We start from the raw sequence: 25,178 nt of genomic DNA on the forward strand, positions 1-25,178 counted from the left end.
GACCATTCCCAAGATGAACCGCAATCTCTTGGGCACAATAAACATGCTCGAAGGACGCGTGCTAATCCAAGAGAGCAAGATAAATACGCTGGAAGACAGAGTGACGACTCAAGATGAAGAGATTATGTCACTCAAGAAAGATCTCGCCGAAGCACGATGAAGAAACGCACTGGAACAGGGCGAACTTCAAACCTCAGTAATCGAAGAAATCAACACGATCAAGGAGCAAGTATGGGCCATCAAAGAGGGAGAAGAGCAACACAAAGAAATGACTACTTCTTGGGTGGATATTCTTACCAAAACTCAACAGAAGGCGGATGAAGCTGAGAAATGGATCAAGGTGGCCAAGAAAGGAAAAGGCAAGAAGATAACGCCCACGTCCACACCCACTATCATTAATTAGACACTAGAGGAGGAGCAAAGAAGACGGGTGCGCGCTTTACATGTGAGAATTTGCGGTCTTAAAGACAAAGGCAATGTGGACGAAGAGGTAAAAGAACTCACAGCCTTGATGGGGGTTCATGAGCCGACGCACACAAGGGCATGGAGAGTGGGCACCATAAAGAAAAATGGAAGCAGCGGAGAAACCTCAAAAGAAAGAGCACTCATCCTACGTTTTCCCTCCATGGAAGCGAAGAAGTCCTTGAAGAAAAGACCAACTCTTAAAGAGACTGGCATCTTTCTCGGGGATGATCTCACCCTCTCGCAGATCGCTCATATGCAGAAAGTAATGCCGGAGATTAGAGCGGCAAGGGGAAAAGGCAAGATTGCCTTTTACCAAGATGGAAGAGTGGTAATACTAGAGCGACGCTCCACATGACGGTGCGAGACTTATGGGACCACACTCAAAGTGGCTGCCTGGAACTGTAATGGATCTATGCGTCTTGATATGGGTGCTTTTGAGGATAGCTTTACTGGAAGAGACATCATCTTTTACTCTGAGACACACCAGGCTCCTGGGCAATCCATGCCTCATATCAGTGGATACATGTGGGAGACAGCTTACAGACAGGAGACACGCTCAGAGCACAGAGGACGGGGCTCGGGGGGAGTGGCAGTGTTATTTAGAGAGGATCTGCAGCCATTGATACATATAGCCCGCAGGAATGAGCAGGCTAGGTACATGTGGGTGAGATTGAAAGCAAAGACAGGAAGATATCTATACCTTGCTATTTGCTACTTTCCCCCGAGTACATCAGTTTATGCATCACCCAGAGGACAGTCCCCTTTCTCTACTTTGGATGATGACATATGGGAGTTCTCTAGGGATGGTGACATTATCATCCTAGGGGACTTCAATGCTAGGACTGCCCATCACCAGACAGTGTTTTATGATACTTCAGAGGAAATGCTAAGAGAGCTAGATGTTGTAGAGACGGGCCTGTCCAGACTATCACACGATGTGGAATATACTGAGTATGGGCGACACCTGATAGACATGGGCACCGCACATGGATTGGCCATCTTGAATGGCCTACAGAGATTTCCTGCTGCGGGAGGTTTTACATGCTTCCCACACAGACATGGAGCCAGCACAGTGGACTATGTCATGGCACAACCGAATCTCGTCTCTAGTATCTAGGATCTCATAGTTGGGCCCAGACCGGTCGGGGTGACAGTGGATCATGCTCTGGTGTAGATGACCATCTCCTTCCAATTCAATGTAGCACACAGGCCACGGGTAGCAGCGCCTACTCACTACACCTTCACACGGGAGAAGGATTCTATATACATAGACGGGATCTACAGACGCCTATGCACTGAGGACCCGGGGCGACCTCTGGAGGAACTAACTACTATACTGACACAGACATTACATCATGGAGCAGCAGAGGCATACCCACACACCCAGCCTGAGCAGAGACGCCGATCAGGGAGCATGCCTCAAAACAGCTGGTACGATGAGGAGTGCGGCCAGACTAGAGCCAGACTTCAGAGGGAGGTGCTTTTGGGGGACGTCACTCACAAACAGTCACAGATTGATTTCCGACGCCTGCTGCGGCGAAAGAAGAGGGCTTTTTTGGCTCGACTCGAGCAAGATCTGTACCAGCTATTCTTGAGTCAGGACTCGCATGAGGCGTGGCGGCTCTTTCATGAGCAGTCCCCCCCCCTGCTATTTCCTTCACGGAGACCTGGGGTCAGTACGCATCATCTTTGTACACAGTACCTGGACAGCCGCCCCTTCCCAACCCCGCCGATCCATGCCCACACACATGTGCTTTTTTCACCACTGAGATGGTGAAGAAAGCTATTAACGGGATGAGGACTGGGAGAGCATATGATCATGATGGCTTAGCCGCTGAGCATTTCATGCATGCCAAAGACCTACTAGCAGAGCTTATAGCAGTTATGTTTAACTGTGCCATGTGTGAGGGCCTACCGGACACTTGGAGCCTATCTACGATCATACCTATCTTCAAGTTAGGAGACCCCATGGAGCCTGGGAACTATCGCACTATCATGATTGGACACACACTGGCACGGTTGTATGCATCCATTCTTGAGCAACAGCTGAGTAGATGGGCAGGGAGGGAAGGAAGGCGTGCAGCTGGGCAAGCAGGGTTCATGAGAGGCTTCTCTACTCTTGACCATATCTTGACACTCAGGGCCATCATCGAGGAGGGCAGATCTCATGGGAGACGGATCTATTGTAGCTTTGTGGACTTCCACAAAGCTTTTGACACAGTACCCAGAGCTAGATTGATGCGCAGATTACAGGAAATGGGAGTACCCACAGAGCTCATTTGGGGGATCATGGCATTGTACAGATCAGTAGTAGGGCATGTATGCACCCGTGAAAGACTTTCTACACCTGTTCACTCCACTATTGGGGTGAAGCAGAGCTGCCCGCTCTCTCCTACTCTTTTTGGTATGTATGTGGATGAGGTTTCTAACTACATTGAGAGCGATGGTAATAGAGGTGCACAATTGGTAGGGACATGGATTCCACTTTTGTTATATGTTGATGATATAGTGTTGATCTCCGAATCTCCAGAGGGAATGCAACGTCAATTGGATGCTTTGCATAGGTTTGCCCACGAAAGTGGTTTGTCTGTCAACCTTGGTAAAACCAAGGTTATGGTGTTTAATACCACCCCACAGTGGATCAGGAGGTCAGCACCTACATTCACATACGGCCAGGAGACTGTGGAGTACACAAACGCTTACACTTACCTTGGAGTGGTTTTTAGCGGACCTGCATTCTCACTCAGAAGAGCAGCAGAGACCAGACTAACCAGAGCCCACGCAGCATTGGGTAGATTAGAGAAGATGTGTTCTCAGGTTCAGTTTCAGGAGCCCCGGACGAAGCTCTAGCTCTCTGACACTTTGGATCACCACAGGAGGCCAGGGCGCACAGATGGATGGGGGAACATGGAGAAACCTCTCGTCTCTATGATCTCACGGCTCATTAAAGCCAAGGCGTCAGTACCACGGGCCATTATCCGAGCAGAGCTGGCGGCCCCCCCACTAGTGGTGGAGGCGCTCACCAGATCAATCTCCTTCATAAACCGCACATGGGAACTTCCTAGAGACAGATATGCTCGCATAGCACTTGAGTCCTCTCGACAGTTAGCCATGCAAGGAGATACAACATGCTGGCATGGGGAGATGGCATCATGGTTTCAGGCGCATGGGTTCAGCATAGACAGGCTGCCACCATTCCAGTACTCATTGGCTGCACCATCTCTCACTCTTACACAGTCAGAGATCACCAAGCTCATCCGCCAAGACCTGACCCTGCAAGACACCAGGAGGACATGGATACAGCCAGTACAAGAATTGGGCACGAAGATGGTTGTCTACAGAGACCACCTTCTCCAGCTTACGGAGGATGGTTTTGTGACGAGACCCAGATACATGGACAGCCACTTGTCCCATGGGATACGATGTGCTATTGGCCAGTTACGCACATCTTCTCACCAGTTGCGGATTGAGATTGGGAGATACAGCGGAGTACCAATAGAGGCCAAGACAGGCCCCTTGTGTGACATGGAGCCTAAGACAAAGCTCCATTATACATGCCGCTGCCCCGTCTACTACGAGATACGAGGCCGCTTCCATTGCTTGTTCAAAGAGGGTTTTGGACCACTCTCAAGAGTCATGGGATACGAGGATCACAGATGCCTGGGTCTGTTCTTGCTCGAGCTATGCAGACACAGAGATAGCCTGATGAGTGGCGAGGCCAGCCAGTCTCAAAGACGGATCACAGACTTCTTCAAAGCAGACATGGGACAGCCGCAAGAGCCACTCCCACAGCAGAGCTCCCTCTCGTCTCACACCAGAGGCACACTGATCGACCGAGCGACTGAACTGGGGAAACCAGGCGCCCACGACTGCGGAAGACCAGACAACATCGACGGAGGCTACATCAGAAGATTTGGAGCACGCTGGCCAGGCATGCACGACGCCCGGTCAGACTACTAACCGTGGAGGAGATTGATGAGATCCGGCAACGACCGATGCTAGATCTCCTGTGATTCAGCTATCCCAGCAAGCCGCCCATTTTTGCTTAGTTCACATCGACTAGTCTAGGATCCCATAGTATATATCTTTGTTTTGTACTGTTGTTATTTTGTTACTCTGACTTTGTATCAGATCCACCACCTTGTAACTTTCTGTTCTCATAGGTCACTATGGCCTTTTGAAGACGTTAATATAACATTTCATTTCATTTCATCTCTCTCTCTCTCTCTCTCTCTCTCTCTCTCTCTCTCTCTCTCTCTCTCTCTCAGCTGTAGCAGTGCGCGGCACAGCCGCTGCTGCAGCCCCACCTGCCACTGCCGCCCCTTGCTGCCCTGCGTGTCCGCGCGTTGCCCACCCCCAGCTGTAGCAGTTCGCGGCACAGCCGCTGCTGCAGCCCCACCTGCCACTGCCGCCCCTGCCGCCGCTGCCATTCGCTGCCGACTCCAGCTGTTGCGTCGCTCCCGCCATTGCCCCCGCCTGCTGTTGCCGCCTGCTGCTGAACTGCCCCCCCCCCAGCCTCCCCCTCACGCAGCCCCTCCTCTCTCCCGATCACACAGCCATCTCTCTCTCTCTCTCTCTCTCTCTCTCTCTCTCTCTCTCTCTCTCTCACACACACACACACACACACGGATACATACCCACACACACACTACACACATACACGCATACATACACGTACTCCCCTTCTCCCCTCTTCTTCACAATATGAAGAGAGGGTAGCTCCGAATACAACTATGTCTTCCCCCATCATCAAGACGCCGAAATCGACAATGAAGACAACCTTCATGCTCACGAACAAGAGGCTTGCACAATTGGAGAAGGACATGAAAGAATGGTGGATGGAGAGAGAGATATGGAGGGAGGAGAAAGCCACCTTCATCAAGCTATGGAACGAAGAAAAAGAGGACATGAGAGCGGAAATCCAAAACCTCAAAGAGGAGAAGGAGAGAAGGGCACGGGAGAACGAGAAGGAGAGGGAGAGATGGAGGAAAGAGCAAGAAGAGATGAAGGCACAAATCGACCTCCTTCATGCTTCCATCACATCCCTCACCCCCGAGGAAGGAGAGATTAAAGAGGAGGCTAAGGAAGCCCTCAAGGAGGAGATCACCAAAGCCCTCACCGCAAGCATTGAGGACAAATTAGAAGCCACCAAAGAAGGATGGGTCGAAGTGGTCAAAAAGAATATCAAGAAGGTAGCAAGAGAGGAAGCCCAAAAAGATGAGGTACTCATCGTACACACAACCATCGAGGAGGAGAAAATGCGACAAGCTCGCCGTCTCAATGTGCGAGTGACCGGCATCAAAGAAGAAGAAGGGTCCACACCCGAGAGCGATGGGAAAGCCTTATGCAAGAAAGTGGGATACAAGGAAGAAGAGATCCCTTTCTCCAAAGTTTGGAGAGCCGGCAAAGATCCAAAGAAGAGAGCTCTCATCCTCCAATTCGCCTCCGAGGAGTCTCGAACTTCTTTCCTCCGAAAGAGGGTCATCTTGAGAGGGCTAGAAGGCCCTCCGATTTATCTTGATGATGACCTCACAAAGATGCAACAAGATCACCGCCGCACGTGCATGCCTAGAGTCCACCAAGCCCGCAAAGAAGGGAAGAAGGCAGTATATCGAGATGGTAGGGTTATCATTGATGGCAAGACCATCGCATAGGGACTCGCGGCCTGTGGGACACACGAGGAGATTCATGTCACGGTTTGGAATTGCAATGGAGACCTATGGACACACCCAGAGAGACTTGAGGAGGTGATGAGAGGACGAGACATCATTCTACTTACAAAGACACACGAGAGCCCAGAGAGAGGGTTACCACGGATACATGGTTTCCAATGGGAGTCTCTACATCGGGGATGTATGCGCCAGCACACCACTCGCGGTTCAGGAGGAGTGGCTATACTTTTTAGACAGGGGCTTCACAGCAGACTACAGATTGTTGCCCGGGACCCACAGGCCCGATACATGTGGATTCGCCTCGAGCTCTCACAAGACAGGATCGTCTACATTGCCCTTTGCTACTTTGCTCCCACAGGCTCCAGATTCGCCCCTATTGAGCAGGAGTCACCGTACGCATGCCTCACGGAGGAGATTATGGAGTACTCCACACTGGGTGAAGTCTTCCTTATGGGAGACTTCAATGCTCGTACGCGCAGTGAGCAGTGTGAGACATATGACCACGAGGACCCAGAGGCACTACACACTCTAGATGAGGAGGCTACTATGAGAGATACAGCAGACAGAGCTCCAGTCACAGCCTACGGACGACACCTACTTCGACTTGGCTCCCAGCACCGTCTCGTTATTTATAACGGGATGGCCCAGTGGCCCACCTCAGGGAGCCTGACTTGTATGCCACATGGAGTTACAGAGGGAGGGGGGAGTACAGTCGACTATATTCTGGGACCCAGGGAGGCTACACACCTTATCACATCCTTCACCATTCCACCCATACCCATCGGAGCCGACCACACATACCTCTCTTTCTCCATCACCGGAGATACCATCCCACATAGCTCCACAGCACACACTCCACACACCACCATCCATTTCACACATGAGCTAGCCTCTCTTTACTCAGCCGAGGTCGAGCATGGCCTATGCCTCCTCCACCCATCCACACCACTCTCAGTTCTCACATCACATATCTCTTCCGTTCTCCACACTTCAGCTATTAGCTCTTTTCCACACACCACTCACACAGGACGCACTCCCCCCCCCGGGACTATGCCTCAAAACCGCTGGTATGATGATGAGTGGAGAGAGTTATACCGACGCCTCCGTGCACGGCGAGCCTTAGGAGAGATCACAGAGAGAGAGGCCAGACGAGATATGAAGACGCTGACACGCCAAAAGCGGCGAGCATTCGAAGAGGCACAGGAGCTTGAGCTATACCGCCTATTCATGAGCATAGATAGCGCGACGGCATGGCGCACCCTGCGCGAGCCACGTCCGACCACAGCTATTGAGGATCCACAGATATGGCATGATTATGCAGAGCGCCTCTATGAGGTGCCAGGGCAGCCTCCTATCCCACAACCACATGAGCCACGCCCCACGTGCTCCTCCTTCTTTACAGCAGAGATGGTAGAGAGGGCCATACGCCGCATGCAGCACAGACGATCAGCTGACCACACTGGATTACAGAGTGAGCACATCATTTATGCGGCCTCCACTATAGCCCAGTTGATTGCACATGTCTTCAACCGGGCTATAGGGGAGGGCTTCCCAGAGGAGTGGACACAGCACACCATAGTGCCTATCCACAAATCTGGCGACACCCTGGACCCAGGGAACTACAGGACTATCATGATTGGCCACACGATGGCCAAGCTATATGGAGCAGTACTTGAGGCACAGCTTAGCTGCTACGCAGAGACCGAGGGTTTACGAGCTCCAGGCCAGGCAGGTTTCAGACGAGCTTTCTCCACCACTGACCACATCTTCGTTCTGCGCTGCCTCATTGATGGGGCAAAGGCGCGGAAGAAGAGGCTTTACTGCTACTTTGTGGATTTCCGCAAGGCCTTTGACACAGTCCCACGCGAGAGACTCTTCCAGCGCCTTCACAGCATTGGGGTACCGACAGAGATGATTTGGGCCATATATACTCTCTACGAGAGGGTGACGGGTCGAGTTCGTTGCCCAGGCGGCTTTTCAGAGACCATTGCTAGCACCATTGGTGTTAAGCAAGGATGCCCACTCTCCCCGACACTCTTTGGGCTCTACATCGACGAGATCTCCGATTACATACTACGAGCAGGGGGAGAGGGGAGCGACTTGGCAGGTACTCCGGTCCACATCATGTTATATGCTGATGATATTGTGTTGATTTCAGAGTCACCCGAGGGCTTGCAACGCCATCTTGAGGCCTTGGACGAATTCAGCACACACAAGGGGTTGACTGTGAACCTTGGCAAAACCAAGGTCATGATCTTTTCACACAGGTTAGAGATTGAGATCGGGAGACATACTGGTGTTCCCAGGGAGGAGCGAGTCTGCAGAGCCTGCACAGAGGAGGTGGAGAGTGAGGAGCACTTTGTATGTAGATGCAGAGCATACACTGAGATCAGAGGCAGGTATGAGGCCTTATTCAGAGGACAGCCCACTCTCCGAGAGATCATGGACTCTCGAGATCAGAGACAGCTCGGACGTTTCTTACTAGAGATACAGAGCCATCGGGACACACTACTACAGCCACGCACAGCTACACAGACAGAGGGGAGACAGTCGCAGCTCACAGACTTCTTTCAGAGGATTGCCACCCCTACCTCACCAGATACTCAGAGAGGAGTGACACTCCCACAGGCGGAGGTGAACCGAGCTAGACGACGACCACGAGTCACAGGCTACAGGGGCGTGAGCTCCCACCACCGACAGATCGAGGAGATCCGAGCCCGGGAGCGCCGTGCCACTGAGGAGCGAGTAGCTCAGATGAGGGCCGACCCGACAGCTTTCATCCGGGTAGCCTTGGCACCAGCCCCGCCCATGTACCACATCTTACATCCCCCCATTTGTACAGGATGGAGCTAGAGAGCTTGATGCATTCTCATGATTGTACTACCTTGAGCATATAGACATGCATATACCCCTAGAGATAGAGCCCCATCCCTCCTCAGATACTCCATTACCTACATTCAGTTCAGTTTTGTATCAGTTTTGTTTCATTTGTCTTTCCGATAGACGGATGACATACACGCCGTGTACATTTGATTTGTCTCATAGGCCGATTTCGGCCTGACATAGACGTTAAAAATCTTTCTTTCTTTCTTTCTTTCTTTCTTTTCTCTCTCTCTCTCTCTTTTTGTGAGTATTAGAGTCAAAGGACTTTGATACTACTTCTATTCAATCACACAAAGCTTAAACTTGCACTATTGGGTGTTTTTATGCCTCCTGTTTTGCGCCGTTCCTGTTCCGAACCCCTCGCTGTTCCCCCGTTCGACAGGGATCCCGTTGTCGTTCCCATTCCACGTTCTGGGTAACTCTGGCATGTGCAAGCGAGCTGAGGGAGCCGCAGGGGATCGTGTAGGTGGACAGGGGGGCGCCGCAAGGGCACGCGCAGGGTCAACTCGACACACCCAACTCACCACCAAAAAACAACACACACACACACACACACACACATACACAAGTTGTTCCTTGGTGCATGCTGTCTGAAGAAGAAGACTTGCAGTTTCTTGCCATCCCTTGTACTCCAAACTACATTAATAACCAGGGGCACCTAGAGTGGCGGTTCAGACTCTATTGTGCAAAAGCATCCTGCTCCACCATTTTCTTGACCTCCCTTCAAACTCTGAGTCACTTTAATTTCTTCAGTTGTTATTATAGTGGTTCAAGTTTGCAGATTTGGTACTTTACTATCTTTCTATTTGACAAACCTCTTAAGGCACTTAAGTATTAGGTAGACACGCTTATAGTGGCGGTTCAGGGTTTCTTGTGCAAAAGCATCCTGTTCCACCATTTTCTTGATCTCCCTTCAATCTCTTGTTCGGTTTGCTTGATTTGGTACTTTACTATCTTTTCATTCGACAACCCTCCTAAGACACCAAGTATTAGGTAGACAGACTATAACCTTACTTGTAGTATTAGCTACATCTTTGTCTTGTTCATAGTCGCATACAGTATCATATCAACCAAAGCTATTTCAATAAGAAGAAAGCATTGCATATCACTGTTCTTTGAAGTAAAATCCCAGCTCTGTGTTTGCAGACAATTACTGTGTCAATGCGCATTTGAACGAAAAATTTAAATAAGACTAGCTGTAGACATATTCCTCATGCTAACTTTTCCAGTAGTTTCTGTGCTGATCAATTCAACTAGAAAATATCCTTTTCAGTCCGAGCATATTCAATATCATTTGATTTATAAAACCAACAGACCAAAAAATCTAGCTTGTCCAATAACCTGAAATGCCACTCCTGCCAGAGGTCCATGTTCAGAGACGAAGAGATCAAGATCCTTAGAGGAAACTGTCATCACAAGAGCAGAATTTGCCCACTTTGAGGATCGTTTCGAAAAAGACATACCATTGATGCATAACTCATCCGAATTTGTGCTCGTAGGAACTATCTATGCATAATTCATCATTCCAAGTTAGTTTTGTTGACTTCAGGTTGAACATGTGAATGATAAAAGATAAGATCAAACAAATAACCTGGCCTCCTGGACACATGCAAAAAGAATAACAGCCTGACTGCTTTTCCTTTGCCGAGTATTCACGTGAACCTTCAATAATACTTGTTGCAACTTTATAATCAGCTACAGGTATTTTCCCACTGCCTCTCCGAACGTCTGATGCCCACTTGCTGTACTGTAATGTTTCTTCAAAATATTCTCAATCCATTACTAACTAATCTGGAAAACAATATGTTGGAGAAACTTTGTGAAAAACTTTGAAAAGTTATCAATCAATACCTGAATCTCATTAATGAGCTCTTGTGGGTGCTCAACTCGAAAACCAACCTGCAAACCACGACTCCTTCACTTATATTGTCATAATAATTGATCTCATTCAAGAAACAAGCAAAGAGGTGCCAAGTATCCAATTCAAAGAATCAAATAAGAGAGTGAAAGAATCCCGTGAAGTGAAACTGGCCCCACACACATGAAATAGAGCATCTCATTCAAGCCTCCACGAGGTACTCCCTTCCCCTCTCATTTCAACTGAGGAATCCTCCACAAGGATGAAATAGAGCATCTCATTCAAGCCTCCAAGAGGTGCTCCCTTCTTATCTCTAATTCTCTTGGAGATTGGATCACAAAGCAGTCAACACTTCGTAGAAGGAAAAGTGTGTCATGCTCTGTGTGTGCTCTATGAAAGTGGGTGCTTCTGGGTGCAATGTGCATGAAGTCTCAACTCTCAATGAACCATACACGCAATTGTCTACTGCTAGATGATGATAACCAGAGAAAAACTGATTAAACACAGCACAGAATGGCAATGATGGCACAATACAATAGGACTCAAAGCTCTGCTGAACTCCAAAACTCAGAATGTATCAGCTGCAAGGACCTAGCCGTCTGCACTCTCAGCTCCACACTAGAACTAACAGCGTACAATGGGGGTGTGAAGACTCAACAGTACATGGAGTTGTGCTAGTGCTGCACAGAACGAGGCTCGATACGTCTGACACTCAACCCAAGCTAGCTATCACAAATACATGACAAAGATTTGTGAGCAAATTATCTCCTCGGATGGGATAAGTGGCCTCTGATAGATGACACGGCTATATTGACCAACTGGCCACCACTCATCTCCATCGTACATATCGATGATCCACTAGCCAATGGGCCAACCACCGGTCTAGACTCAAATGTAGGCTGATCCTAGACAGTCGGTAGTTGGTCTAGACCCTAGAGCTAGTCCCTATAGCCAGTCTACAGATTGCCCCCCACAAGACAGCTAACTGTTCCAGGGAGTGCTACTTGCTGAAATGATGCAACTGAATAATAATGACTTAATGACTCCATAACATTGAACTAAGAACAATCTGAGAGACGAACTGAAATGAAAACCTTCACAAAAAGCTGTATGAACACTCCCGAGAGAGAGAGAGAGAGAGAGAGAGAGAGAGAGAGAGAGAGAGAGAGAGAGAGAGGGGCTGAACTGAATGAAAAAGCACTCGAAAAACTGAGTCACTGAGGTGCACTGGCAGGTGGGTCCATCTGCATAATAACCCTGACAAGAGCTGGGCTTGTCAAAGGCAGCATCTGGCAGTCAACAAGAACACCTACATTCTGTCAACTTAATCAACATAGGTTTCCCAGCACAAAACTGTAGCCACGTTCAACTCCTCTAGAGTTCGACCTACTATCAAGGCAACTTGGCTGACATGGCTGGCTGTATGTTTTCTGAAGTGTGCTATGCTTGAGGTTGACCAATTGTCGCCAAGTCAACTTGACAATGTCTGATGCCTGGCATAGTCTTTTCTAAAATGTGCCTCGTGCAAATGTATGCTGTGGAATTGCAGTGTGCCTAAAGAAAATACGGCGTAGTGTGCGTGGTCCATGTATACCTGGGCAAAAGAAAGTGTGCCAGTGCAAAATATTCCTGAATGTGCCTGGTCGAATCTCACAGTGTGTCTGGCTTGCTTTGCACTAAAATTAAGAGGGAGCAGCTGGGGGCCATTAAATATGAAACAAATATAATATGCCTGGTCAGAGAGAACTTGTTTTCACAAGAGAGGTTCAAAACAAGGGGACAATGTTGGGACGAGGGGGACGGGTGGATAGTTGGGACGGGAACCCCAAAAATGGGCGTCCCATGTTACTATGGCCTATAGTCAAAGAGAACTTTTTCGGATAGAACAGAGAGAATGTTAGAAAGAGGTAGTCTGATAGGGCTTAAGTCTAGAGCCGTTAACCAACGGTGAAGTCAAGCCAGCGAGCGTCGTGAGGGCCACAACACCATGCAGAAGGATGTCCGAGACAATGAAAGGCCCTTGCCAGGCAAGGAGCAACTTCTTTGCTCTTTTCACATGTTTAGCCTGATACATGAGTACCAAAGACCCTTGAGAAAACCGAGGACATTGAAGATGGCGATCAAGACATAAGTTGCTCAACACTGAAAGCCAAAGCAGCTAGAAGCCTTGTCTCTTGCAGCATAGCCAACTTGGGAGTGTTAACCTGGTTGACCGCAACGGTGCAACTACATCCTTGAGATTAAGCTTGTAGGCTCTACCTCAAATTGGTCTAGCCTCAGTTCCTAGGGGGGATGTGTGGACACCCAACTCAAGGGAAATACATTCAATCAAGATCATGGTAAGTCCATGCAAATACATGCTTGAAAGAGGTCATAAAGGAGAGTGCTTGATATAGTAGCCGAGAATGCTCCCATAGCTAGGCAGCACACGAGAATAGGCTTTGGGTCTTCCAGTGTGCCGGGTGTTAAGCTCTTCTTCGCAACTAAGCTACTAGCAGCTGCTTTGGTATGCAGGGACACATTGTAACGGGAGGGCACCACGTGCCAACAGAAAAGAACACACTAAGCGAACGCTTCAAAACAATTGAACTAAAAGAGATGCACGACACACGAGACGGGGAGTGACGGAGTTTCACCCCAAGACAAAACTGGCCCCAATTCCTAGCGCCTCTTCCAGTATTTCTTTAAATTGCTTAAACTTACTACATCAGCGCATCAACGGCGTCACCTATCTGCACATTCACTCGGAAGAGTGCCAGATAGTGAGCCATGGCCATATATTTGAAGACCCGAGGCCCAAAAGCACTTTGCAAAGCTACAAACTCTAAAAGCATCTGGTTTCAAAAGTATTTGGCCTAAAAGCTGCCAGCAATAATTCCGTACAGTTGCCACATCAGCAGGATGTCAGCACAAAACGTGGTGGTCAGTACAATGCCACATCAGCAATCCAACGTAATTCGCAAAAATCCGTACACATGCTGCCTCGTCAACAGTTTGTTACGCCAAGATATCTGGTGTGGGTGTGGGTGTGTGTGTGTGTGTGTGTGTGTGTGCGCGCGCGCGCGCGAACCCTAAAATTTGCACGAAACCCTAACTGTATTGTGCGCGAACCCTAATCTGCGCCCCCCCAATCCACCTGCGCGATCTCCTGCAGCGCCCTCAGCTACCTGGCGCGTGTTCCCTTTTGCCCACAGGAGACTCTGCTGCCTGCTGCACGCCCTGTTCCTTGCCTGCGACCTGTGCGGCCTGCTGCTACAGCCAGCCAGGTGTGCAGTCCTGCTGTAGGGTTTGCTGCCGGGGGTGTGTGTTAGGAAGCTCTCGGAAGCCTCAGCAACGGGCTGGTTTCAGCTAGGGTTGGGTGTGTGTGTGTGTCAGATTTACAAAAAAGTGTGTGTTATCCAACAGCAGGGTTCTTGTATAATCAGCTTGTGTGTGTGTGTGAGTCAGATTTATAAAAAAGTGTGTGTTTATAGCAATCAAATATCAAAATCCCCCAAAAATTTAGTGTGTGTGTGTGTGTGTTAGCTTAGCATGGATTCGACTCAGCAGTGTATTTATAAGCGCCGGAAGGCCATGGAATCTTCGGATATGGATGCTTTAACCCTTATCAAAGAATGTTTGCATGAGGACTTTGAGGATGCACGTCAAGCCTGGGAAGGATCCGCTCCCGTCATGGAAGTGCGCATCCCTATATAGGAGCTTATGGATCCTGTTGCTCAATATGCACTTAACGTGGTGATTCTTTTTTCCCAGGTAGAATGCCTACGGCTCAGGATGTAGGCCAATGGGTTGATTTCCTGCTCAAACGGCAAGCAGTCAGAGGGGTTTACTTCGGCGCGCGCGGGTTCTATGAAGTCTTGCTGGCCGACATGGATGCTCGGGATGCTTTGCTTGAAATGTCTCCTCTTTTCTTCAATACGCAGATGACTCATGTACTGCCCTGGGCTCTCACCAAGAACTATCAGTCTCATTCGTGACGAGTGTCCCGTCTGGGTTGAGGTGGTCGATTTTCCTCGCACTTGGCGTCATTTCCTTCCTTTGCTGGCTGCTCAGTTGGGCAAAGTCATTTGCCCTCCTAAGTTGGACGCAAACACAAACCGTTTTTTTATTTTGTGGGACACAGATATCCCCACACCAGTAGGTATTTCCATTGATTCTGGGGATGCAGTGGTTGGCAAGCGTCCATTTAAGCTTAAATGGGGCAAATTTGTAAAGTCTTGCTTCTGTTGTGGCAAATTCGATCATATGCAACTCGAATGTCTGGAACCAAACTTGCAACCACCACCTTGAGCTGTTCCTACTCCTCAACCTCACTCAAATCCGAAATCTTCTGTTGAGGTTCAAACCAAAGGTGCTTCAACCTCCTCTCCGACACCCAGGGCGAATAAAGGCAAAGGGAAACAACTACAATTGTCTGCATTTTCTGCCTCTCTGAATATTAAAGACAAAGGCAAAGAACAAGCTTCAACCTCCCAAACTTGGATGGTGCCCAAGAAACCCGTTAAAGCTGCTACAGCCCGTATTCCGGCATCTTCTCATAATTATGTGCCCCTTTTGAAGAATGTTGCTCAAAAAAGCTTCCTTGTAATGACAACACTTCTTTGGCTGAAGCTTGGCACAAGGTGGTCCGCTCTTACAAGGAAGTTGTTACAGGCGAAGCCTCTTCATCGCAAGGTGCCTTTATTTTCAATCCTTTGGGTCCAGGTCTTGACCCACCTCCTCAGGTGCTTGCAGCCGAGGAGGATGTGTCGATGGGCACTGGTACTTGAGTTTTCTCCCATTTTCCCATTTCCTCGCCCACTGTATATACCATATCAACATGCATAGTTCTTTGAATTGCATCTCCTATAATGTGCGTGGGTTATGCAATCACGACAAGTGGCGGCTAACCTGGCACTATGCACATACATGTCAAGCGGACATTGTGGTTCTTCAGGAGCATAACCAACGTCAATTTGCAAGACAGACCTCTTACCTTGCGGGCTACTGGATAGCTTATGCAGGCTTAGCCGGCTATTTTGGCGTGCTTATACTTGTTCGACACGAACTCTTCCCGACCTTGGTTTTCAATGACCCGGTTGGGAGATGGATGGTGATCCAATGTATTATTAATGGAGAAGTTTTTGAATTGGAGGCTTATATACATACACAGCTTCTGCAGTAGGGCACGGTTGTGGAGTGCTATCTCCTCTTATTGTTGGCATTCTAATACATTTCTTTGTGGGGATTTTAATAATGCACCTAACCTTGCGGATAATACTACTAGGCATTCTCACATGCTTCATACGGAACGGCAATCATGGGATCAATTTATGTTGACATGTAATGGGCTTGATTTGTGGCCCCTTTAGTATGCGTCTGATCCAAGATTCACTTTTCAACATAATGCTCAATCTATGTATCGCGCTCGGCTAGATCGCTGGTATCTTTTTCACATGCAACAGTATGATGACTTTGTATGCGAGCAGAGGATTGATTATGCTATGGGTCTTTCGGATCATTTTCCTGTATGCTTGAAACTTCGTTTTGGCTCTTTTGATGCCAATGATCGCCTGCCCAAGGAGAGGCTTTTGCATGTCAATAATGCTTATCTCAAGCATGAGCCTTTTCGCGCTATGATTGTGGATATCATCCCACCTTTGATCTCCCAGATGTATGGTTATATGGACATAGCCTGGTTCCGCTTTGTTATGCGTGTTCAATGTGTTATCCACGATTATGCCAGGGATTATTTGTCACGATTAAGGAAACAGGTTAATCAGGCGAAGGATGCTTGTAGCAGACTAATGCACTTGGCGAATCATTCTTCTCTTACTGACTCTCAAGCGATTGAGTTGTTTTCTGCTCGAGCTATGTTACGGCACAATGATGAGAGGAAAATTCGCCAAACGGCAGACTCGAGCTCGACAACAAGCTTTTGCAGATAAAGGATGTTCTTTAAACAATTTTTCCAGTATTTGCATCACTCCAGGCAGTCTCAAGCTATACGGAGAGTTAAATTACCGTCAAGGGAATGGACCTCCACTTTACAAGAGCTAGCACTAGCCCCATATTCTCATTATGGCAAGATTTTTAAGGCCCCTTCTTCTCCCACGAGAGCAGCTTGCCAAGCGCGTCACATGTTACTCCGGGTACAAAAAGACTAGAACAAAATACTACTACTACTAGAATCCATCCTCATCTGCACTCTGGATGTCGAGAGAGTATGGCTCGAATCCTCTGTTGTAGTCTCCGTTGATGTTGTATAGCCCCTCTCCTCAACCGTGGCCGTCTGGATTTCCGTAGCTCCAGTGCTCAGTCGATGAGAGTGCCGGTAGTGATCGAATGAGTGTGGGCCGAGCTCTCCAGTGATGGTTGCTTCTCTGGCTGTCCCATATCTAGTGGAGAGAGAGAGAGAGAGAGAGAGAGAGAGAGAGAGAGAGAGAGAGAGAGAGAGAGAGAGAGAGGCCATTGATGAGTGGTCACAGGTTATGGTGGATTCACGAAACAATGAACATAGATAATGCACGCTCCTACCTAGCTAACCAAAAAGGGGCACATGTGGCTTGTAACTCTTGCATCTCACAATCATATACTTGCACATAGAAAGGATTAATGCCTTGAAGTGTAGGCTAGATCCGCTACAAAAGATAGTTACAATCAATAAGATGGCATGATCATTTTGAACGACTGTCAATGTGCATACATGTGAACAGGCTAACGACCTGAGTGCTCGCTACTGCTGCTCGCCCCCCCCTTGCTGCGCCATCGCTACCCTCTCCCCCCCCCCCCCCCCCCCCCCCCCCCCCCCCACACACACGCTGCCCCTGCGCGCTAACCTCTCCCCCACCCGCTGCCCTTGCGCGCTGCCGCCCGCCCGCTGCCCCCCCCTGCTTTCGCGCTGCCCCAAAGGCTGCCCGCTGCCCTCCTCTCGCGTTGCCATCCCCACCCCATCCCCCCGCTCGCTGCCGCTTGTGCACCCGCACATTACCCGGCTGCCCACTTCGCCCTCGCCGTCCCCCCATCCCCCCCCCCGTCCTCTTTGCTCCCGAAGGTCTTCTGCACCTGGCTCGGCAACGCTTTCTCTTCGGACAAGTGCTTGGCGTACTCGTTCGCAGATTTTCTTCACCGCCCGCTTCTTCGACTCAGCAGTAGACACAGATGGAGGCTCCAGCTCCACCTCTGAGGGACTCGCCTGAAGCCCCCTCTATCGACCCCGCTGAGCCCACCATTCGACTTGCTCTTACGCCGGCAGAGCAAGCGAGCCTTGCCACAGAGGTAGAACGCTTGCAGGCGACTTCTGTCATCTGCAAGGTTCTCGGCACTCGTCCCAGCAGAGGAGAGCTGCGAGACCTTCTCCAGGCCCGCCTCCTCGCAGAGGTGGGCAAGATCTTGGATGTCCAGATTCTCGGACGGGGGTACTACTAGATTGAGTTCGAGACTTCCGAGATGGCCTCCAAGGTCATAGCTATGAGTCCATTGGCCATCCGAGCAGCACGCGCCCACTTTCGACAGTGGCGACATGGTTTTGACCCGTCTTCGGATGTGCTAGTAGAGGAGGCGGACATCCCCATCTCAGTCTGCTTTCCGGGTTTACGGAGGGAGTACCTTCCACTTCTCTCCAGTATTGGCTCCGCCATCGGAACTGTCCTGGAGACACCTCGTACGACAGCATCAGTAGCTGCCAAGGCGGCTGGCATCCCTTCAGTTCGAGTTTTGGTCAAAGATACCCACACGCTCCCGAAGGTCATCCTTCTGCCTCGGGTGAGTGGGGGTTGGTTTAGACAGAGTGTGGAGTACTCGGGTCTCCCGAACCAGTGTTTCATTTGCAGACAGATGGGCCACCTAGCGAAGGCCTGTCCACGGAGGAGACCACGACCCGCACCCCAGCCTCAGCCCCAGCCTGCCAAGGCTGGGCCGCAGCCACAGCCAGCGACACAGAGCACAGATTCAGCGCCACCCTCCGAGCCTGGGGCTCCAGCGGAGGAGGGGTGGCAGCAGGCCCGTGGCCGTCGACGCCAGGGGCCACAGCGACAGCCTAGCACTCAGAGTGGCCCCCAGGTGCCTACTCAGCAGCAGTGGGTTCCCACGGGGAACCGCTTTGGTCCTCTTGAGCAGGAGGAGCCCCCTACGCCAGCCTCCACCTCCGCTTCACCCTCGCCAGCCGCTCCGCCTTCCGATCTCCCCTCCTCCTCCTCATGCCCTCCCCCGCCCTCTGCTACCGCTCACTCCCCACCTCGCCCCCCCCCATGTCTCTGCCGCCCCACCCCGCTTCTCCTCTCCCCCGCCCCCCCCAACCCCTTCTCCCCCTCCTCCTGCTTCAGTACCACAGTCAGCTCAGGAGACTGGACCCTTGCCGGCGGCCAGGAGATCTCTTGGCAGCGCCTTCGCCACGAGTCGCCTAGCGAGAGAGGGTCAGCCCTTCATGCGGCCCCCACTGCAGATTCAGACATCTCCTGTTGCAGCTATCCCTCGTGGTTTGACGAGCTTTGACCTCCGACGCCGCTGGGATTTCTTCAATTACGGGTTTACTCGTTTTCTTGGCGATTCCGCAGCAGACCACGAGGCAGCCTGCTTCAGAGTCCACCCTTTGTTCCTCGCCGCTAGGGGGACAGAGGCCTTGGACTCAGCAGTTGGTTTCTCCTTCCCCCTCTGTGGCAGGACTGAGACAAAGTGGTCCCTCGACTCAGTGGTGGGATGGTTGCATACACAGGTTCTCGAGTTCTCTCACCACATGGGAGAACTTGGCGTTACAGATTTGCTGCAGACTTTGTGGCCACTGGCCAAGTTTGCGGTGACACCCCCAGATTCAGCAGGATGTAGACACATTGTGGTGTACTTTTTTGCTGATACGCAGTGTTTGCCTTGCTATGTATTCATTCATGAGGACTCCTGGACAGAGGAGGTTGCTTTACGCACAGCTCGCTCTACTTGGGCTTGGACAAGGCACTCACTGCAGTCTCGCCTATCTAGAGGACGCTCGGATGCGGATTACTCCCCATCCAAGCCTGCTTCGAAGATAGCTCGTCTTGCTGCTGCGGCAGCATCTGTTCTCTCTCGCTCCCCATGAGGATCGTCTCGTGGAACGTGCAGGGACTCGGTGGGCCCCAGTTTCAGCGACAGCGGGGCCGATTGCGTCAGGAGCTTCAGCGATGCCTTGTGGGAGGAGAAATTGATCTCCTTATGCTTCAGGAGCACCATTTGTCTAAGAGCCGCATTCGGCGATGTGGTCAGATTTTGCGTGGACGCTATGATACCTTTTGGTCAGCTGCTTTTGGACCTGGAGGCATCCAGGGTGGGGTATGTATGACTATTGCGGACTCATTACAGCAGGCCATTGTGGGCAGAGGGATTATTGTACCAGGCAGGGCTCAGTGGATTACTATGCAGGTTCAGGGTAGCCTTGTGGGTTTCCTGAACATCTATGCGCCCAATGTGGCGAGTGCTCGTGCAGAGTTTTGGTCACAGATTGTTGAGTCTTTGCCACAGGTTGACCAGTGGTGTGTAGGAGGGGACTTCAACATGTTGGAGGACCCTTCTGACAGAATCGGAGGCAGCCATGCTACTTTGCATGGAGTCGAGTTAGCAGCTTGGGAGAGGTTTTGTATGACGTTGAGGGTCTCGGATACATGGCAGCATTCTGGCTTTGTGAGGCCTCCAGAGAGTCTTGCCTTCTCTAGATCGGACCGCAGAGTGGGAGGAGTGAATCTATCGCGCATAGATCGCTTCTACACTAGTGACCACTTCAGTGACTTGGGGGGATCAGTGGGCATCCTGGCAGGGACATCCTTCTCGGACCATGCACCAGTGATCCTCACAGTGGCAGACAGGCAGAGGAGTGGGAGCACGATGCTTCGCATCCCAGAGCGGGTCTTGTTGGACTCAGCACTCAGAGAGAGGGTCGAGGCTCTATGGACAGAGGGCATGGACAGCCAGGCTCCACCTGCAGACAGAGTGGCCTCAGGCCTAGCTCAGCTCAGCCACTTCTTTCTCCAGGAGTCTTTGGCTCGACGGGCTGCAGCGAGAGAGGAGGAGCAGCGTCTCAGACGAGGCATTGCTTCACTACAGAGGATGCAGGAGCAGCATCCAGACAGTCCATGGTTGGAGGAGCAGCTACAGCAAGCTCGACAGGAGCTTGCTTGCACAGAGGAGAGGCGCCATGAGTTTGCCCTCCACCGACAGGCATCTCAGTGGACTCAGGTGGGTGACAGAGTGACAGGTGTTTTTTTTGAGACAGTGGGACCTCGGCACTCGCATGCCAAGGTCAATCAGTTGAGGAGACCCGATGGGTCAGTTGTTTGCGAGCCAGAGGATATGCGTGCAGTTGCTACTGACTTTTACCATGAGCTACTGTCGGCTGAGCCCGAGTCAGAGAGACAGGATGCATGCAGGGAGCAGGTTTGGGCACAGATGCCTTGTCTTGTGACTGAGGAGATGCGGCAGAGGCTTGAGTTACCTCTTCAGCTTGAGGAGCTGCACACGGATCTTAGGGCCCTCCCTCGTGGTAGCTGTCCAGGTGAGGATGGGCTGACTTTCAGCTTCTTCTTGGAGTACTGGGACTTGCTTGGCCCAGATCTTTGTAGTGCCTTTCAGTACATTCTGCACACAGGAGTGATGCCGGATAGCATGAGTGAGGGCCTGATTTACCTCATTCCAAAGGAGGGTGGCTCCTTGGATGAGATTCGACAGTGGCGTCCCATCACCATTCTCAACTCAGCCTACAAAATTCTTGCCAAGGCTCTGAGTTTGAGGATTCAGCCACTTTTGGAGAGCCTTATACATGGGACTCAGACAGGTTTTGTCAAGGAACGCAGTATCCTTGACAACATCTTCACTTTTTGGGAGGCTTCTGCCCTTGCACGGCTCCGTGGGGAGGACCTTGTGATTCTTCTTCTCGATTTTGAGAAGGCATACGACAGAGTTGACGGGGACTTTCTAGAGGGCACGCTACGCAGGATGGGCTTCTCAGAGGCTTGGATCAGAGGGGTGTCAGCTTTGTACAGACAGGCCCACAGTCAGGTGCTTTTGGCAGGAGGTAGAGGTGAGCGCTTCATGCTCACACGATCGGTCAGACAGGGTTGTCCTCTTGCCCCCTTTCTCTTTCTGTTCTATGCGGAGGCGATGAGCAGATTTTTGGTGTCACAGCAGGTTGGTTTGAGGGGCTTAGCACTCCCTATACGGGGAGATGAGCTTCTGGACGTTGAGTTTGCCGACGACTCAGCCTTGTACTTAGAGGGCCAGGAGGCCAATTTACACAGATGTGGGCAGGCTTTGGAGACCTTCTGCTGTGCATCGGGCGCACTGATCAACTGGAGAAAGACAGTGGCTTTCTCAGTTGGTAGTGCTCCTGTGCCAGATTGGATGCCAGGAGAGGGTTTCAGGTGGATTCCTCCAGGGACTGCAGTTCGGTACTTGGGTTGTCAGGTTGGTTTGGATTTGTCCCCCGAGCAGCAGATTGCTCCTCTTCTCCTGTCCATCAGGAGAAAGCTGTTACATTGGAGCTCAGCACGACTTTCACTGGCTGGTAGAGTAGTAGTTGCCAACCAGGTGTTGTTGGCGACTATGTGGTACATCACTTCTTGCTGGATCTTCTCGAGTTCTTGAATCAGCCAGGTAGAGAGGCTGATCAGAAACTTCCTTTGGTCTGGTCGCGACACTCAGATTGCCCGAGCCAAGGTGGCTTGGTCGGTCATCACACTTCCTTGTTCTCAGGGAGGGCTTGGGATCATTGATCCAGCACAGCAGAGCAGAGCCCTTCTTGGGAAGTTCGTCGTCAGAGGACTTCTTCCAGGCGAGGAGCCCTGGAAGGAGTTCTTGTTGCAAAGGCTTCGTGCCAGGGTGCCTCAGGCAGGAGGCCCTTGGCAACCTTCGACCAGATGGATCTTTACAGAGTTGCGCCGAGTTGGTTTGAGCAGGAGACTGGAGGACCGATTCGCTGTGAGTTTGCTTCGGTCTTGGGAGCTATTGCGGCGTGGCCTAGAGCAGCGGCAGCCGACGTGCACGGGGAGCGCCTACGGCAGCCCCTCGTCTGGAACCCCATGGTTAGCACTCAGAGAGGCCACTTGGTTGGGAGTAGGCCTCATGTGTCTTGGGGTCCCATGGCAGCAGGTCCAGCGCGCTCTCTAGGTGACTGGCTAGAGTTCACAGGTTTGTCAGAGGAGGTGCAGGTTGTCCACCTACAGGGCATGAGAGGGGTTCAGAGCATGTGTCAGGACATCTCAGAGTCAGTTCCAGCTGATTGGCTCACGCCTCTCGAGCAAGTAGCACCCCGGTGGATGGGAGCCTTCACACGACTGGAGGTTCTCATTTCAGTCAGGGCTTGCTCAGAGACTGTCCCAGCCCTGTTCTTCGAGCTTCAGGGTGGGGGACGATTACAGAGAGTTGCAGTAGAGGCCCCGCAGGTAGCAGAGTGTTGTTTCCAGAGGATCCGAGTTGTGGGCATCTGTGGGAGGACTTGCGTCATAGACCCTGACCCAGCAGCTCTTGAGACACGACACTGGAGGCTATGGGCTTGGGAGTGCTGTCCACTGGCACGAGTACAGTGGGATCCTGGTGAGTGGCTATGGAGGGACCCATTCTCTTCTGCAGACCGCCAGGAGTCCCTTTCTTTCAGTACACTGTTCGGCTTGGACGTCATATACTTGCAGCACAGAGAGAGGCCCGCCCCGCTGCAGCACGTCATTGGCAGGAGGAGGGTCTCACAGTTGAGTTCTTGGCAGCTTTTTGGCAGAGGCTGTGGGACTCCAGACAGCCGAGGCGCGTCACCTTGTTCCAGTGGTTGGTTGCACACAGAGCCACAGCAGTAGGGAGCTGGCTTGTACATAGTGGTCTCTCGACCGCATCCACAGCCTGTGACCAGTTGGTGGAGAGTCAACGACACTGTCTTTGGGACTGTCCCTCGGCCCAGCAGGTGTGGCTACGAGTTCTTCGGCTGATGCCTGCCCTCTCCACGGCTCGACAGTACACTTGGGGGGCGGCGGCTTGGTCCACCCTCACGGGCCCGGCACTTCAGTTTGAGCTATCTTCCACCAGCAGGATGATAGTGATACAGGGGGGTCGACCTACACTCCAGCCTACTGCAGACCTTACTCCACAGGAGTGGAGCAGTGAGAGAGCGGAGTGTTGGGAGCTCATCAGCGGCCTAGCTCTCTGGTTCATCTGACGGGCCCGTTGTTTCCGCATCTTTGAGGCTCGCCTTGTACCACCAGCAGAGACTGTTCGTGACTTTTGGCTAGAGCTGATCCATACTCTCAGAGGACAGCTTGAGGGACTACAGGGCAGCTCCGACCGCATGCGAGAGCGCCGCGAGGCTTTCCTTCGTCTCTGGCGCCCTGGGCCGTTTTACTCCATGGTCCAGGGGGTGCTCAGATGGCACTACTGTCCACCTGTGTGGCTTTTCCCTCCTCCCATCTCTTGATTTAGCCCCATTGTATATATGCTGTTTTTTCATTGGGAGAGTCTCCCCATCATGTTTGTTGTAGCCCTCTCTTGCAGAGGTGGATGTAGCCCTATGGGCAGCTTTCATTAACTAATAGAAGGATCTTTTTCTCGGAAAAAAAAAAAATGTGCATACATGTGGTCTAATTGCATTGAATACATTTATCTCTCGATAAGCATCTTGGATTAATGTTCTAAAGCTAGAATCATGTTGTACTCGAAAGAGCTTTCATTTGATACCCATATTGATATTTCTTTCTGTTAGCATGTTTCCAAAAAAGGAAGGTTCTAAAAGCTTCTAGAAGATTCTAGAAGAGTCTAGGAGGATTCTAATTGCATTGAATGTGTTTCTCTTTATAATCATCTTGGATTGATGTTCTGAAGCTAGAATCATGTTGTACTCGGAAAGAGCTTTCAGTTGATACCCATATTGATATTTCTTTCTTTTAGCAGTTTCCAAAAGAAGGAAGGTTCTAGCTTCTAAACGACTCTAGAAGGAGAAGTGGAAGGACACTTCTTGCAAATCTTCCAGGGGTTGGGACACTTGTCTACTCTTTTTGACCATTCAAAAAACACTTGTTGCAAAGCTTTTCAAAAGTTGGGACATTATCATCTTTTTTGACATGTGGTAAGACACTTATCACAAGACTCCTCTTTTCTCTTATGTTTTTAAGGCCACTTCAACTATAAATACAATCCTTTCTGAAACCAGCATGTAGGGCGGTAGACTTTAGCTTTCACCTGAATCTTATCTTCAAAAACTTTACTTGGACTTCATGACACAAAGAAACTTAACGAATAAACCTGTGACAGGAATTAATACTTCACACAAACCACGGCTTGGCAGCTAGAGTGCTACCAAGACACCCTAGAGGCCCCAAAGA

General features: G+C 50.7%; 1 protein-coding gene across 3 annotated transcripts in view; it reads right to left on the bottom strand.

Moving 5' to 3' along the window:
* PDE327 (FAD/NAD(P)-binding oxidoreductase family protein) overlaps positions 1-25,178 on the bottom strand; it is a 91,357-nt gene that overhangs the window by 26,417 nt on the left and 39,762 nt on the right. For all 3 annotated transcript variants that reach the window (XM_086492583.1, XM_086492582.1, XM_086492581.1), the window contains exons 7-9: positions 10,872-10,919; positions 10,612-10,767; positions 10,362-10,526 (exon numbers count right to left, since the gene is read on the bottom strand). In XM_086492583.1, coding sequence (XP_086348709.1) covers positions 10,362-10,526; positions 10,612-10,767; positions 10,872-10,919 — 369 coding nt within the window. The remainder of the gene's footprint in view (positions 1-10,361; positions 10,527-10,611; positions 10,768-10,871; positions 10,920-25,178) is intronic.

The sequence above is a fragment of the Adiantum capillus-veneris genome, chromosome 20, assembly GCF_014529385.1.
Source record: "Adiantum capillus-veneris isolate H3 chromosome 20, ASM1452938v2, whole genome shotgun sequence".
Classification (NCBI taxonomy): Eukaryota; Viridiplantae; Streptophyta; class Polypodiopsida; order Polypodiales; family Pteridaceae; genus Adiantum; species Adiantum capillus-veneris.